Here is a 16,439-nt window from a genome sequence, read left to right as displayed (position 1 = left end):
ATTGCAGCCACGCTCCGCCGGGTCTCCATACAGAATAACTCTTCCATCGTTTATTAGAAGTTTATTGTCACAGCCTGCTTCCAAACAACTGGACTTTGGATACCTGCTTGATTATCAAGAATAGGCTTCTTATGGGTGCATCCAGTTCTTGCAATATTGTGTCATTTAATGGCCAGGGGATGTTTATTTACTCAATTGGAGATAATAACGTATAGCGTTATAAGCATATAGCATGGTGTCCAAAATGCGGCCCATGGCACATTCTGAGTACATTATCATGAGAATTTTTTTAAAGCAAAAAAACAAACATTTTACAAGAATAAAGTCAAAATATTAAAAGATAAAAGGTAATCTAAGGTGGGAAAGTTGTAAGAAAATAACCCAATATTGAGGAAATATTACATAATTTTTTTTATTACATAAATGTGTAATATTATGACAAACAAACTCAACAGTGATTAAAGTTTTTTTGGGGGAAATTTGATTTGCATTAAACATTTTGTTCCCAGAATAAGAATAAATAAATATATATAAATATATAGCATGTTTTCCCCGTGCATGCGTGGGTTTTCTCCGGATACTCCGGTTTCCTCCCACATTCCAAAAACATGCTAGGTTAATTGATATTTGTATATTTGGATATTTTGTGTTAAGGAGTTATGTATATAGGGTGGCACGGCGGTCAAGTGGTTAGTGCACAGCTAGGAGACCAGGGTTCAATTCCACCCTCGGCCATCTCTGTGTGGAGTTTGCATGTTCTCCCCGTGCATGCGTGGGTTTTCTCCGGGTACTCCGGTTTCCTCCCACATTCCAAAAACATGCTAGGTTAATTGGCGACTCCAAATTATCCATAGGTATGAATGTGAGTGTGAATGGTTGTTTGTCTATATGTGCCCTGTGATTGGCTGGCGACCAGTCCCTGCCAATGAATATAAATATATATATATATATATATACATAAGAATAAATATGCTTGGGTGATACGGTCATATAATATGGAATGAACTGAGACGTGCGAGAGTGGAGATGAGCATGACGGAGACGTCCCGCCTCTCAGTCTACCTTGTTCTGTGTGACAGTGTAATTACCACAACAGCGTGAAGGCCTGTAAGGAGCCTGTCCACTCAGCTCCACTTCCACTCGACTTGACTCGGCATATAATCGCTTTATCTGTCAGTTCCACGCTTTCCTCGATGCACGCGCACCGTGATGAGCCACGGGCAGGCTTTAAAAAATTTAAAAATCAGGAGACAAATGCACTTACACGAGAAATGTCTTTATCGAAAAAGGTGTGCAGATTGAGAAGGTTCAGTGAGACGAGGTTTAAAAATTGTACTACACCAAAAAAACGGAGTAAAAGTAGGACAGTAGATATCGCAATACAAGTGCACTAAAAGTCAGGTGAGAAACATCAGACAAAGAGATAGAGTTCCAGGGTCTTGGTGTGGAGTTGCTGTGCCAGGTTCTGGATGCGACACAAGCGCACTTTGTCTGCGTCTCCGGCGTTGTACACCCTGAAGATGTGGTAGCGCTCTTTCCTCGTTAGCGCGAAGCTCAGCTCATTGGCAGAGAGAACGATGAAGGACCTCTCTTTCTTCATGGTGGACTTCACCTCCACGTACACGACATCCGGCGCGTCGTCGCAGTGTTCTCCTCCCGGCGGCTTGAACGTCAGCTCAAAGTCATATGGATGCCCGCTTTCGCCGCTCTGGTTGCACCACACCACCTGAGCGGGTCGGCGTGGGTCGGTGCTGTCCCGCCACTGGCAAAGGAAGGAGTTGACCAGCAGCTCCCCCCACATGCCCACGGTGGTCAAGTTCCTCTGGTCCTCCGATAGCACAACCTACATGAGAACCAGGCAGTGAACCTCCAGCATCAAAAACATCTCTAAAGAAGTACTGACAGTGCTGGGTCTCTGGCAGGGCAGGTCCAAGTCCTCAATTGTGGCCTGGAGGGGTTGGACTTTGTTCCAAATGGGGAATTCCAAGTTTCGAGGGGGTCTCTGGGCGTCTGTGACATCTTCCGAGCCCTTGAATGTGCTGGGCAGTACCACAGCGTCTGGGACCGGACTGTAGGCGATATAAAAATAGAATCAGTCTGAATCAGTGGAAAAAAAACGTGGGAGTGGAGATGGACTTTTTAAATGTGTATTTATAGGAAGGAGGACATGAAGAGTACATGGTGTCTGCTGGGGTGGGCTGCACAGATGGAGAACTCTGAGCCGGTTCGGGATCTGCCAGACTTTGCTCTCCACAATCTGTGTCGTTACATTTGACGGTTTCGGGACGGCGTTCTGTAGGCGACCACATGGGAAGCGTGAGGCAGCGTGGAAATAAATATTCATGATTCCGGTATATGAGGAGTTAGCTATCACCTGGAGCTTGTGTAGCGTCGGCAGCAGCCTGGGACCGGCACGGCTGAGTGGTGGTTCTGGGAAGTCCTGCTTGTTCTGCAGGTCTGCTGCTGCTGTTCTTGAATTGTTGTTCCCTCTCGGTGTTACTATTGTTGGGATTCTGAGGAACGACTGACACGTTCTTCTCTGGGTCTTTGTCTTGTGGCGCGGCAGGAGGTGGCCACATCTTCAAGACGGTTTCTACCGCCGCTTCATCTGCATGGCCTGCGGCGAAAACAGGAAGTGAGAAGTGAAGGGAATGTGTGTTTTTTGTATTAGTCATCTTCAGGCGTCTACCTGTGTGACAGCGTCCTGTATTGACAAGAGGTGCTCGTGGAGGCCAGGAAATGAGTGTCTTCTCGCCATCTTGTTCTTCAGGCCGAGATATCTCTCTCTGGGTGCTGGTGGCAGCAGGACATCTTGATGACACTGGAAAAGAGGATTTATATTCACAAAAAGATCAAATAGAATCATTGTCCAGTTTGTTCCTCTGGCTCCTTTGCCGTGACCAAAGAGCAAATTAACACATGGAAGGAATAACCCGGCCAACGTGTGTGCGTGAGCGCATTTTAATGCATCCCTAAAAATAGGAACCCTTCAAATACGGGAGGGTGACGGTGTCACACAAAGACCAGGACCAACGGCAGACACGCAGTATTTCACAGATTTCAGTACACTCAACTCATTTGTGTTTTTTTAGGATTCATTTCACACTCGCGACACAAACGTGACACGCCCGTCACTCCGCTACTTTGGTGGAATGGGATTATTCATCACTCCATAAGCATCCTTTTCATTTGGTTCAATCCCAGACATTTTACATGATATGGAGCCATTGTTCAAGGCACACAGAATATAGAGGTCTATGGCCCTATAAACATACTGACTACATATAGAGTTCTATAGCCCTATAAACATACTGACTATATAGAGTTCTATGGCCCTATAAACATATAGACTACATATAGAGTACTATGGCCCTATAAACATATAGACTACATATAGAGTACTATGGCCCTATAAACATACAGACTATAGAGTACTATGGCCCTATAAACATACTGACTATAGAGTCCTATGGCCCTATAAACATACAGACTATAGAGTTCTATAAAGTTCTATAAAGTTGAACGTGTCCTTACGTCTTTCCAAGGTCACTTCTGGCCGAGGGGGCTCTGGGACTTCCCACTGTTCCTGATCACTGGGCAGATCGCTGATGTCCTCCTTCATTAAGAACCTCTTCAGGGCTCCTGGGTCCTAGAGTGCGGTTAAGGTCATGTTAGGATGCTATATGGTCTATATTGTGGGTCTATATGGTCTATATTGTGGGTCTATATGGTCTATATGGTGGGTCTATATGGTCTATATTGTGGGTCTATATGGTCTGTACTGTGGGTCTATATGGTCTGTACTGTGGGTCTATATGGTCTATATTGTGGGTCTAGAGCTACACGAGCAATTCAAGCAAAAGGCCTCAGCCATGTGCTGTCGACGTGTGCATGCGTCTGCACGCTGCTGCACGTTTGATGTACGTTTGATTGAAACGTCCCATCACATGGACCTTTGATATGACTGTACAAACATCAAAGTAACTTCTGCTGGCACGTCCAGAAGAAATGAAGCACACAAGCATAGTCAAGGATGGTGAAAGACAAATCATCATCATCATCATCATCACCATTACGAGCAAGCAAAGTTCTCTTGTCAGTGAAAGTGGATTAGTGATCAATTCATGGTCACATATTTCTTACATTGAGCGACGCAATCAGCCCACTCAGGAAATTCATCAGCTCTTTCCTGTGGCCGCTCTCGTGGCAAAACAGTTTCACCAGCTCCCTGGAAGACACACACACACACACACACACACACACACATACACACACACACACACACACACACACACACACACACACAAAGCTTATTTGGTGTGTTGCTGCATTTCCTGATCAAGAGGATGACTATTTATGTATTGATATTTAAAAATCGGGACCATCGGCAAGGGCTGAAAGTAGTATGACGGTATTCCAAGCTATCATCATCATCATCATCATCATCATCATCATGCAAACCTGCAGATGTCCAGCTTGGCCGTGAGGTGATCTTTCTGGATGTACAGCTCCTTCTTATCCTTCAACAAACATATGACGTCTACTATTTCCACGACGGCATCGTCACCGTCCTCCAGATCCAGCTGGTAGCGGATGTACAGTTTACCCACCTGGAAACAATCCACACGGAACCTGCAGTCCACTGAGACCACTTGGATCCTAAAGTGTTTCAAGAATGCATGCCGACCTGTACAAATTTAAGCCGCTTGATTTTGGCCGCGATGTCGTCCTGGATGAGTTTGGAATAGACGTCCTCCAGCTCCTCGTGATGGTAGAGGAATTTCTGAACATGGGGGATCAGGGATCGTACCATGGCCTGCATGGGAGGAGAGGGTCTCCAGTCCTCTGTCTGGGGCTCCATTTTGACACACTGAGACAGCAGACGGATATTGCAGATCTTCATGAACGTCAGTCTGTCCGTTTCACTGAAAGCGGGAACGCCTGGTTCTTCAGGCGCTGTCCTCGCTGGCAGCCACAAGGACAATAATAATAATAGTGTCATTTTAGTAGCATAAATATCATATCGGATCATATTTTATCAGCGTACCAGAGTAGCCTGCATTTTTCCTTGGTGCAATCTTCTTCTCTGCAGGCGGCAGGTTGAGCAGGCAGACTTCCTTGCGGGGTTTAAAGATCTTCTCCAGCTCTTTACTGTCAGCGATCATGGGCTTACGTGCCAGACTCACCCAGCTGTTATCCTTGGTGGGGAACACTTTCTTGTCCGATACCATGCCTGAATGACCAGAAACAGCAGACATTGTAAATGCAGACGTACGTCCACCAGGGAGGATGTCAAGCGGTAATCGAAAGTGGAACAAATGGCGTTAGAGCTTACAGTATGTTAGTTTATTTGATTGGCTCTCGGCACACTCTAAAAAATACATCATCCGTCCATATTCTATGCTGCTTATCCTCAGTAGGGACGCAGCAACATGCATTCTTTGATTATTCAGTGTGCAAAGATTTGGACACCCCTGCACTAGAGCGTTAGTATTGGTAATGGTAATGGTAATGGTTTAATTTCATTTGAACATGCATCAGATTACAATTGAATGCATCCCATAATCAGTTCACAGTTCCACATGTCCAAAAGAAGTAGGAAGAAGCAAAGCTTATTAAATCCTACCCCTCCATCTGGTACTTTTACAATCAGTAACTGTTACATTTGTTCACTTCCTGCTTTCCATAATACAGTTTAAGGTTTATTTATTTAAAGAATGTACCTCGTACCAAAGTACGAGGTGATATGACCATACAATGACATAATGGGTATATATATAATATAGTGGGATTCATATTTTTCTTGAATATTTCAACTTTATGCTACTAAAATGACATTATTATTATTATTATTGTCCTTGTGGTGTGTATATATAGCACATCATGACTCTTCATCCTTGTATTTTATTTTGTATTTCTTCTTTCTTTCCCTGTATTAGCATTAGCATAGTCTGAAGACCGCATATGGATTTTGGCAAAAATAAGCAATCGCATCTTTTGTCGCAAAAAAATAACACAAACGCTCCTCGCTCACCTTTCAAGGTGGAGCAGTAACTGCCATCAAGTCCAGACTGAGGCATGTCCTCGTGTTCGCCGTGCACTTGGATTTTACACTTGTCCGCTGTCAGACATTCAGAAAAAGACCGTCAATCCAAATGTAGCACATTCTAGGTTAAGCTAAAGGAGTCGACGATAAGATAAATGCAATCGTTACCGAGTGTGGCGTAGAGCACGGACACGTCCTGCAGCACTTCAGCGGCTGGGATGGGAGACGATGAGGAGATGACTTCCAAAAGGCCGACATATTGCTTCATGTTGGGGCTGGCGTCCACGTTCAACAGCTGTGCATTAATATTAGGAACAACAACATTAACCTGATTCGCTGATATGACGACGACATAAATGACAGGAGTTTGGGACACTAAAGAACCATAAAGAAGCATGAACCCAGCTTTGGTTCTGGGTTTGAACTAAACTAGAACCACCTGAAATAGTCCACCCATTAAAAGTACACATACCCTGATGAAGAAATCCCTCATGCCTTCCAGTTTGCTATAGAACGGAGCCAGGACTTTGGGATCTTCTACAGGACTGTCCGGTCCCTGAATTAGTGGTCTGTACCGCTGGAACATACAAGTGGGGTCAATCCAGCACACATCCCTCAGGTGGTAGAAGCGCCCCGAACACCAGTCGTTACTCTGCCTGTGAAAAACAGTTTGGCTTGTGACAAGCGGGCCGATTCCAACAATCAATACCCCCGACCCACACGAGGACGTACTCGCTGTACTCCTGGTGTACAAATACTGCTGGATTGTGCTGGAAGAGCTCCTTCAGGCTGCTCTGGGGGCTGTTTTTCTGTAGGTAGGTGTAGATGTTTTTGATGTGCTGAACTGTGGTTGTAAAATGTGCCCCCTCGGACACGTCGCCAGGTAACTCTTGGGGGTCCGCTGCTGGTTTGACGCACCATTCCTTCAGATAGCCAATTAGAGCGTCCGCTGACACGTTTTGTCTCACACCTGAAAGACACGGTTGCAGAAGAAGTTAAATAAATATTATGGGAAAATAATAATACATCCATTTCCTATGCTGCTTATCCTCATTAAAGTCACAGGTATGCTGGAGCCTATCCCAGCTGACTTTGGGCGAGAGGCGGGGTACACAAACCGTTCACACTCCCATTCATACCTATGGACAATTTGGGGTGGCTAATTAACCTTACACATGCACGAATATATTATTGTAGTATTTAGTATTTGATTGTATAGGGACGATAAAATACGGACACCCCAGTGCCAGACGACAAACATGAACCCAACTGCTGTATTACCCACGGCCCTGCTGAACTCGCTGGGGTCCATTTCCACGTAATCGACATGCGTCCCCAGCAGGCTGGTGATCTCACTTGAGTTCAGATAGACTGAGTTTGGACACAGGTACTTTATCTCTGGAGTTTTTCCTTGCTGTGGGCGATAGGCCGGCATCCATTTAAGATGACACAGGAAATGGTAGAAGGAAGACTTGGTCGTCCTGATTGGCCGTCCATTGCCGTGGATCACTTCGGCTGTGAGGTACTGCGAGTAGCAATGTCTGGAACCATGCGTGACAGGAAGTTAGGATTTTGGAACGCTGCCTCACTGGAAGTGAAGAACATAAATGCTGCAGAAGCATGCATGATCAGATGAAGCATTCTGGTTGAGTGATGTTGATGCCGCTTTGCACGGCTCAACAAAGCGGCAGGACTGCGTGACCTACATTTCTTCATTCGACGGCGAGGGACACTGAATGTATGAACAAATTAAAAACAATGCTCTAATTAAAAACTATTTTGTCTGCAGTTTAATTAATGCAGGTCATCATGTATCTGCAAACTGCTCCAACATTACAGATATGATACAGATAGATACTAAGGCGGGGGTCTCAAACTAGTGTCCTGTGGGCCACATTTGGCCCACGGGCCGCGTGTTTTGATATGAAAGTTTAATGTTAGTGCGGCCCGCGCAAGTTTGATATGGATGCTGTATGGTATCATGTACCCAGAAAAAATTATTACGTTTGATTAATGTTCATGTTAAAGGTTAAATAACTGTTAATAGTTATCCTCCCTATCCGTGTGGAAGTGGTAAGTTTTTGGCTATTTAAGTTTAAAGGAAATAACTTGAAGGCTACCGGTTAGGTTGCTAGCTCTCTACTTGCGAGTTAGCAAAACCTCAAAAAAAAGTCTCTGATGCTGATTCTATAGAAAAGACAAAAAAGCGTGAGCACCATTAATCGCCAAATGGCCACATTAGAAAGGATTAATCTGACCCTGACAGACATGAGCGCCATTATCTGCTTCAGTCTAGACATTATTATGTGATTACCTCTGCACTTGTTTATCAAATGGGACAATATTCATATGACAGGACATGACTCGGAAGAAGAAATGTGCGTTACCCCGTGTCCCAGTTGGTGGCCAGAAGATTTAGCAATGCCCTTCTCTGATCCAGGAGGCGGGGGGCGTCGAGCTGGGCAGTGGCCAAAGCATGGAACTCCTCACAAGGGTAGTCGTCAAGCACGTAGTTTTCCCCACAAGTTTGGGGCCACGTGGCGCTTTCCACTGACCAGGGACTGGAGGCCTGGGAAATGTAAAATATTATTTCAAGCCCTTCGGAATGTGTGACAACGTTGTCAACCTCTAATGCGGTATCTATGTACTGCATGTAACATCACAACAAATCCACATTGCCTTCTGGTTGCAGCTCAAGCTAAAACAGGCCTCTGGAATTACGACCTGCTGAGCTTCAAATCGTCCCCATTTGCCACCTGCTTTTTCGTGTCACTTGCAAAACAGCGACGAGTACACAAGTTCCTGTCTGAGTCAGGCAACACTTATACAATTCAAATGAAAATCAAACCCCAAACTACTGCAACCATTCCACATCTATGTGGGACTTTGGCCAGAGAGAATAGGAGCAGGAATGAGAATAAGGAATTTTAAAGGGACAGTAGTTTTGTAGCGTCCTTCTGTTTTCCGATGATATTGTAGCAGAAGAAATGTTGCTGCGCTGTCTGGCTGCATGTAAAGCAACACATGTGGATATGCTAAAATTTTGCAAAATTTTTTGCATTTTTTGCAAATTTTTCCCATTTTTGCTGTTGTTGATTTGTAATTTTTCCAAATATTTGAACTTGTGAGCTTCAGCGCTCATCAATGTTGTTCTCACCAGCTCTTTGGGCGTCAGCGTCTGTCTCTCTTTTCGGATGATGAGGCCATCTCTGACGCCCAGTCTGCTGAACAGTTGCCTCCATCCTGCGATATCATGGTCTGCCTGCACATAGCTGGGGCTCAGCAGAACCCAGTCACAGCCTGGTTGATGGGTGGCAAGGTAGATAACACACTAGAGGTTATCACTCACAATAAAAACCGTATGATCAATGAATACAACTCAACATTCTAAGGCGCTAAAGGTGTACAATTCATTACATTTGGCCCTGCTAAAAGGTGGGATAAAATGTATAGAAGTTGTCAATGAATTATTGACATTAATTGCTGACATGTGAGGAAAATGGCACCATTGCGATGTAGCTCATTTCGTAACATTTACGTATTATTAAAAATGGCGTCATTGAGAAATGACATCAACAATCAAGATGGCAATTTTTTTGGGCAGCCCTATGGTACATATATTCATTATGTAGCCCCTGGTTTTGTATTATTATTATTATTATTATTATTATTATTATTATTATAATTATAATAATAATATAATATATATTATATTATATATATACCATATATATATATAAAAATATAATATAATAATAAAATAATATATAATAATAAAAAATGTATTTTTTGTAAAAAAATATTATTATATAATTATAATATATATATATATATATATATATATATATATATACAATATATATATAATATAATAATAAAGTAATATATATATTATAATTATAATATAAGATATTATTATAATAATATATGATAATAATAATAATACAAAACCAGGGGCTACATAATGAATATATGTACCATAAGGCTGCCCCAAAAAATTGCCATCTTGATTGTTGATGTCATTTCTCAATGATGCCATTTTTAATAATACATAAATAATATACGTAATAATAATAATAATAATAATTACTATTATTATTATCATTATTATTACAACAAAAGCAGATTAAGGCTGTGAGTGCATGTGTGTGCGGGTGTACCAGGCAATGTCTTTGTTAGGTCTACGTTGTCATAGGCTTCAGAGAAGTGTACCCGGTCTTGGCGTGGGCACAGCAGCCCCTTGTTGGTGAGGACGGGCATTGCAATGTCGGAGTACTCCTGGCTGGAGGTGCAGTGCTGCTTGATGAACACCAAGTAACTGACTACCACCTCCTCCGGTTTGGACTGTGACCACAGGTGAAATTATGACAGCAATGGCGTTATGATAATACAATTTCCCATATCAACAAATCAAGGTTTATTGATGCAGCATATACTTAGGGTATGTACTGTACATGAATTGTATGTACCTTCCATTTTTGGGTTTCTAGTGTTGGGTAGATGTGCTGCTCCAGCAGCTCTTGGGCTTCAAACTGATGAACTCCCAGTCTCCTCAGCAGCTCCTGCAGCTGCTGACTTTCCAAAGGCTCCACACAGCTCAGAAGAGACGGATGTATGACGTTTACATCTTTGTACAATGCAGACAAATATCCTGAAGGTTGAGAAGACACCACACATTTGAGGTCAGTTGCCAATCACATGAAGAGCAACTATCAAGGTTCCTGCACAGTATTGAAGCTCTTACGTAGTGTGGAGATGGTCTCTCATGTTCACGCTTCACATGTTGATATATTTAATCTTTATATTAGCGATACATCAGAAATTAGATAAAAATTCAATGAATCCGTCTGTGCCTCTCGCGTAAAAAAAAGAAAAATACATATAAATGCGTCTTTGGGACGTGAGATAATTAGGTATAATTTAGGTGTAATTTCAAATTTACAGTAAAATGCAACCTCCAAAGTTGTCGAAGGAATGGAACTCGTACATAAATGCTGGACCTCCTGTATACATTTCATTTAAAATGCAGGTTTTTTCATAACCTGGCCCAAGCACGATTGACAAAACCAAAGTCCTAGGTCCTAGTCCTAAGCTAGGTAAATAAATTAAAGCTACGGTAAATATGACAATGGATGTTTAAAGACATTTTTGTGACGTGTTACAGAAGACTGTTGGTGGCCTACATTCCCACACTGAATATTTTAAAAGAGTTCACAGTGATTCGCTCTGTGGTTTCTTCTCTCACACACAACTTTGTACACTTGACTTCCCATGGCACCCACACAGAACACTGCAGTCCACTGCACTCACTGACCTGGAAGCCTACCTTCACTGATATGGTATCATACCCGACCTTTCACTAAGATCCTTCAATATTTGTTTTTTTAGCAGGAAAAGGTTCAAATCAATTTAGAAACCAAAGCTTGTATAAAAGCAATAAAAGCAAAACCACTGTGCATCTTTCCTGTTTCCTATGATACTGCTGGAGTGGGTGCTCGTCTCAAAAGGAAAACCAGCTCTGTCATGAAGTTAGGAACTCATAAGAAATACATAAGATAAAATCAAAATGCATAAAAGGATCATTGAGAATTTGAGTCAAAGCTTAAAATATAGAAACTGTCAAGTCAATAATTACCAGTTTGGGCTTCATGTGTCTTTTTCTTGGTCTTGCTTTCTTCCATTGGGAAGAACACGCCTTCCCCATCTAGTGCCACCACCCGTCCATCAGCCAGAGGAATTATGGGTAGGCTCCGAAGACTCTGTAAAATTGCATCTCCTTCCCCATAGCCGTGCTCCACAGCTCTGAAGTTGCAAACAAGAAGTCTGGCCAACTGATGCAGGCCAGCATCTAGAGAAGCATTCACACATATTTTCTTTAGCATATTTATCGACGTGACAACACAACACCACCACCATGTATGTAATGTATGTTTTTATATATATATATTTGTAAATAACCGTAGCAGTCACGGGTTAACTTTATCACGCCCCTTAACGTAGAAATCCACTCACCAGTGTGGATACTCTGGTCTCTCATCAGCTGCTTGGCCATAGCTGTGGTTACTATGGTAACATCAGAGCCCCGAAGGTTTCGAACTCCCAGGTGGGCAAGAAGAGAGGCAGGAGGGGCGGGGCTTAGACTAGGATGGAGATATGATAGCGACAGATGCTTTTCCAGTTCATCTTGGCCGATCACGGTGCGGATCACAGCATCTCGACAGACTGCCACTTGGGATGGGAGCTTGTACACAACCTGACCGTCTGGAAACAAGGAAGTCAGTGATTGGACGGTGCTTAGAATTATGTAAACAACCGAGAATGTGCAAGAATTCCTCTTGCTAAGGCCTGCTTTGGAGCCAGTCCCAAATATCAAGAAACTTCCTGTTAACTGTAATCTGGTATATTGGCCTGATCTGTTTCTGGGCTGAGCGTATTTTGAAGTCTTTAAACATTTTCCCATAATGCATAGCGTCGAGGCAACACATTCATTCGTGCTTACCGGGGCACTGCAGTGATGTCAGCCTCCCTCTGGGCTCCTCTGATTGACATTACAATGCCATCCATCCATTTCTATGCCGCTTGTCCACCAAAGTAATGTTTTGCTCAGACGCAATGCATTGTGGGGAAACTCGTATTAATAATTCATAAGAGTGAAGCCGCTAAATTGGAAGCACAACGGGACGAGGCGCGATTGTTCTCCTTACGGCTATTTTTAGATTCAATGCTATGACCCAAGACCCTCACTCTCAGTCTATGTCCACTTCAAGTAGGTGTGAGCGATACCTGAGGTCAGTGTAGGCAGGAAGGCCTTGCCCTTGAGCAACTGGATAATCTGACTGGCAACAGGTTTAAAGAAGTCCAACAACTCATCAGGCAGGGGGATAAACTGCAGGAACTGGCAGAGACCCTTAAGCCCTGTAAAGTCTGGGTGATCCTGGAAGGAGTAAGAATAAAACACAGCAGAAAAACAGACAGGAAGTTGGATTACATATTTGAAATTATTTCAGAAAAGCTTCGAGACCTGCTTCCACATAACATATTCATATTATAGGATCCATGTTCAACTAGAATTGCTTTAAAAGTTCTGAAGATGCCCCCTTACAATGAAGACCTTCATGGTCTGAAGGAAGAGTTGTGGTATCTCAGACCGGAGCCACTGGTTCCATGAACTGTCCCTGTCAACATCCTCCCGAGAAGAAGGGATGTCAAAGTCACCTGCATGAAAGAAAGAGAAATACAGCGACAGTTTTGATGTTATGTAGCATCATGATTATTCATTTGGAGTATAGATGGACATTTGATGACATTTCCTCGACCGACTATGGCAAAAATAAGCAATCTCTGAACGTTTCCTGCTCTTGTTTTCATGCAGTTCTGAATCAACGTTCTAATCTTATAGATTTTATTTCGCCAAAGTGCTCAGGTGGACTGCACGTCGGTCGAGTGGTTAGCACGCAGACCTCACAGCTAGGAGGCCAGGGTTCAATTCCACCCTCGGCCATCTCTGTGTGGAGTTTGCATGTTCTCCCTGTGCATGCGTGGGGTTTCTCCTAGTACTCCAGTTTCCTAGGTATGAATGTGAGTGTGAATGGTTGTTTGTCTATATGTGCCCTGTGATTGGCTGGCCACCAGTCCAGGGTGTACCCCGCCTCTTGCCCGAAGACAGCTGGGATAGGCTCCATCACCCTTGTGAGGATAAGCGGTAGAAAATGAATGAATGAATGAACAAAGTGCTCAGGTTGCAAATGTATTCAACCCGTTTGAAAATCAAGACTTTTGTCTTCCTGCTGTGATCCAGACCATAATCACCAGGCTTCACCCCAATAATACACCACTTTAGGAGAAGAAGAATCTGGCGCCATGATTGGTTCGTTGGATTAATGCTTAATGGACTGCATGTGCAAAATTGAAATTCAACATGATTTTAGTTTTTTGCATAGTTTTGCAAGACAAACTATGCCAAATGTTACTAAATAGTGGTTGTATGTTGTAGACTTACCAATTAATTTCAAAAATGTGTACTTCTATATGACGTGAACATATGGTACAGAATTATTCATTTATGAATATGAATAAAGCAAAACTAAACCTTGAACAATGAAGCGGAAGCCAAAGCTGCGAAGAGGCAGGTAGGCGAAGACAGGCTGTTTTTGTGGCTGACATATGACATCACTTCCTGTACTGTCGGTGGCAAGTTGGAAGGCCAGGGCAAGCTCGGTTGATTCAACGTTCTCTTTGATCTGTAGGGGGAAAAAAACAAAATAGAGAGAGAAACATAAAACAAAAATCCTTCATAAAATGTCGAACATGGAATTCCGATGCAATTATTAATTCTGCTTAAAAGCTTTTTCATTTTGATGTTGTTTAGGTTTCTTTCCCAGGAGGAATTCTGATGGATTCAAGTGTTTTTGTATTGTTTTGAATCTGAGTGTGTTTCTGCATGGACTAGCGTGTAAGAAATGTGTGCATCACCATCTTGGGCTTCAGTGTGGTTTTGACCACTAGCCAGCGCTCGGTGCCATCGGAATGCTCCACCTCAAGCACATTATGAGTCAGGTCTTTACGACTCATTGTCACAAGTCGGTTCTCAGCCTGCAGAATGTCAGAGAGATGTACATCTAAATATACTCCGTGACTACTTCTTTATTTGCATGTTGCAGTTTTTCATAACATGGAAATGTCGGCGCTACCTGAGTGTAGATGGTGATAGAGCGCAGACGGTGCAGAAACAGCAGCAGGGAAGGGTGCACATCATGGAACAAATTTCGAGTCTGATGGCTCTCCGAGCGCAGAGGAAGGCAGATCTTGGTGTTCCAGCTGGTAAAAGAAAAAATGCTGAGATTCGTTCTTCAACTGTGCAGTCAAGCTATAAGTCAGGGAGGGGAGGCCAATTTGCAGCAAAAAATTGACAAATCAGAAGTAATTTTATAAGAATAAAGTCAAAATATTAAAGAACAAAAGTGTTTCATGAAGAAATAGGGATGCAGTTTTTCTTGAAATATATACATAACTCATTCATTCATTCATTTTCCACCGCTTTTCCTTTTGGACACCCTTGCTATAAGATAAAAACTGCAGTGAATATTTCATAGATTGCATTCAAATCATGACGAGCTATCACACCTGTGTTGCAATGTGTCATTGATCAGTGGGTCCAAAGGCCTCTCATCATTGGTCCAGTGAGGGAGGATGTATCCCATGGGGCCGCGGGTCTTGTCGAAAAACAAGTGGAAGCCGTTGGAGTGGATCTCTGGGCAGTCTGTGACCTTGAATACTGACTTAAAGCCAATGCCTTTTTGTCCTACAGAGATCAAATAGACAGTTAGGAAAGTTAGGAGATTTCAAACCTCTGTTGGGGAGTCTGTGGCTTCTTCCTGACGAGAGTTTTCAAAGTTGTCCAAAAGCGTGAATGTCAGTGTGTATGATTTTCTAGATGTGCCCTGCAATTGACGAGCGACCTGTTCACGATACACCCTACTGAGGGTTGGATTAGATTTTTCCACAAATGTTTAGAAGTTATATTTCACTTGCCCTGGCTGTCTGGGCTCACCTTTTTCTGAGTGAAACTGCCTCCCTTGTCTGTTGTCATGCATAAGTTGCAGTTATTCCAAATGTATGCTTTGCAGCTGACTGTCCATCGTCTATTCTTCGGTGATGTTTCAACACATTGCGCATCATTTTTACCCCCACTTTCAGAGAAAACAATTGTAAACTGTGGAAACTGTTGTTTTAAGAACAATACTCCGACACGTTGTACTGAACATTTGAACATCTTTACGATACATGAACATAAAAATGTCTTTTGCAAAGTTTTGAGGAAATCCATTGAGATTTAGGGGTGCCACCTCACACATAAACTTTTGTAAAATTTCAGAAAATGTGAAATTTCTAGTCTAATTGCCAAAAAGTTGACATGGAAATGTTGAGTACAATGAACTTCTATACAGCATCATTTTCTATAGGTTATCAAAGGGGGCCCAGACCAAAGACCTAAAATAATGTGTGCCTAAAATAATAAATGGACAAGTGTATATAGATTATGTAGGACTACAGTACTACTCTCAATAAATATGAGGTATCAGTAATACTGTCTACTCTATATTACTGTTGTTGATGTTATGCTTGCTCAGCTATTAGCTAACCGTCATTAGCAAACTGTAGCTAGCTAATGTTAGCTACAGTAGAGGCAATGAGCACTAAATACCTATAAATATGACTACAAATCATTCAAATTACAAAGACAAAACCACAAATTTGCTAGTAATATGTAATAGGAGTATAAATACCATAATTTTCTATAGGGTTATCAAAGGGGGCCCAGACCAAAAACCAAGCTGCGACTGCTAGTCTGAAAGGAACTAGTTGTTGTGTGCCTAAAATAATAAATGGACAA

The 16,439-nt window shown here is 42.6% G+C and overlaps 1 protein-coding gene and 1 long non-coding RNA gene across 5 annotated transcripts in view; one reads left to right on the top strand and one right to left on the bottom strand.

Moving 5' to 3' along the window:
- LOC131109937 (uncharacterized) overlaps positions 1 to 16,439 on the top strand; it is a 39,912-nt gene that overhangs the window by 9,710 nt on the left and 13,763 nt on the right. The window lies entirely within an intron of this gene.
- Positions 1,261 to 16,439, bottom strand: part of wu:fj29h11 (uncharacterized) — a 31,683-nt gene continuing 16,504 nt past the window's right edge. For all 4 annotated transcript variants that reach the window (XM_058062492.1, XM_058062495.1, XM_058062494.1 and 1 more), the window contains 27 exons: positions 15,170 to 15,347; positions 14,737 to 14,863; positions 14,519 to 14,638; positions 14,136 to 14,286; positions 13,149 to 13,261; positions 12,830 to 12,980; positions 12,059 to 12,307; positions 11,682 to 11,894; positions 10,516 to 10,697; positions 10,207 to 10,390; positions 9,204 to 9,346; positions 8,434 to 8,615; positions 7,328 to 7,587; positions 6,779 to 7,016; positions 6,519 to 6,702; positions 6,215 to 6,341; positions 6,035 to 6,121; positions 5,048 to 5,233; positions 4,688 to 4,965; positions 4,462 to 4,610; positions 4,144 to 4,228; positions 3,535 to 3,649; positions 2,690 to 2,821; positions 2,375 to 2,617; positions 2,179 to 2,293; positions 1,904 to 2,069; positions 1,261 to 1,843 (listed from right to left, as the gene is read on the bottom strand). In XM_058062492.1, the coding sequence (XP_057918475.1) occupies positions 1,412 to 1,843; positions 1,904 to 2,069; positions 2,179 to 2,293; positions 2,375 to 2,617; positions 2,690 to 2,821; positions 3,535 to 3,649; positions 4,144 to 4,228; positions 4,462 to 4,610; positions 4,688 to 4,965; positions 5,048 to 5,233; positions 6,035 to 6,121; positions 6,215 to 6,341; positions 6,519 to 6,702; positions 6,779 to 7,016; positions 7,328 to 7,587; positions 8,434 to 8,615; positions 9,204 to 9,346; positions 10,207 to 10,390; positions 10,516 to 10,697; positions 11,682 to 11,894; positions 12,059 to 12,307; positions 12,830 to 12,980; positions 13,149 to 13,261; positions 14,136 to 14,286; positions 14,519 to 14,638; positions 14,737 to 14,863; positions 15,170 to 15,347 (4,790 nt within the window). In that variant the 3' untranslated portion in view covers positions 1,261 to 1,411. The remainder of the gene's footprint in view (positions 1,844 to 1,903; positions 2,070 to 2,178; positions 2,294 to 2,374; positions 2,618 to 2,689; positions 2,822 to 3,534; positions 3,650 to 4,143; positions 4,229 to 4,461; positions 4,611 to 4,687; positions 4,966 to 5,047; positions 5,234 to 6,034; positions 6,122 to 6,214; positions 6,342 to 6,518; positions 6,703 to 6,778; positions 7,017 to 7,327; positions 7,588 to 8,433; positions 8,616 to 9,203; positions 9,347 to 10,206; positions 10,391 to 10,515; positions 10,698 to 11,681; positions 11,895 to 12,058; positions 12,308 to 12,829; positions 12,981 to 13,148; positions 13,262 to 14,135; positions 14,287 to 14,518; positions 14,639 to 14,736; positions 14,864 to 15,169; positions 15,348 to 16,439) is intronic.

This window comes from Doryrhamphus excisus, chromosome 22, assembly GCF_030265055.1.
Source record: "Doryrhamphus excisus isolate RoL2022-K1 chromosome 22, RoL_Dexc_1.0, whole genome shotgun sequence".
Classification (NCBI taxonomy): Eukaryota; Metazoa; Chordata; class Actinopteri; order Syngnathiformes; family Syngnathidae; genus Doryrhamphus; species Doryrhamphus excisus.
This window is presented reverse-complemented; position numbering and strand designations above follow the sequence as displayed.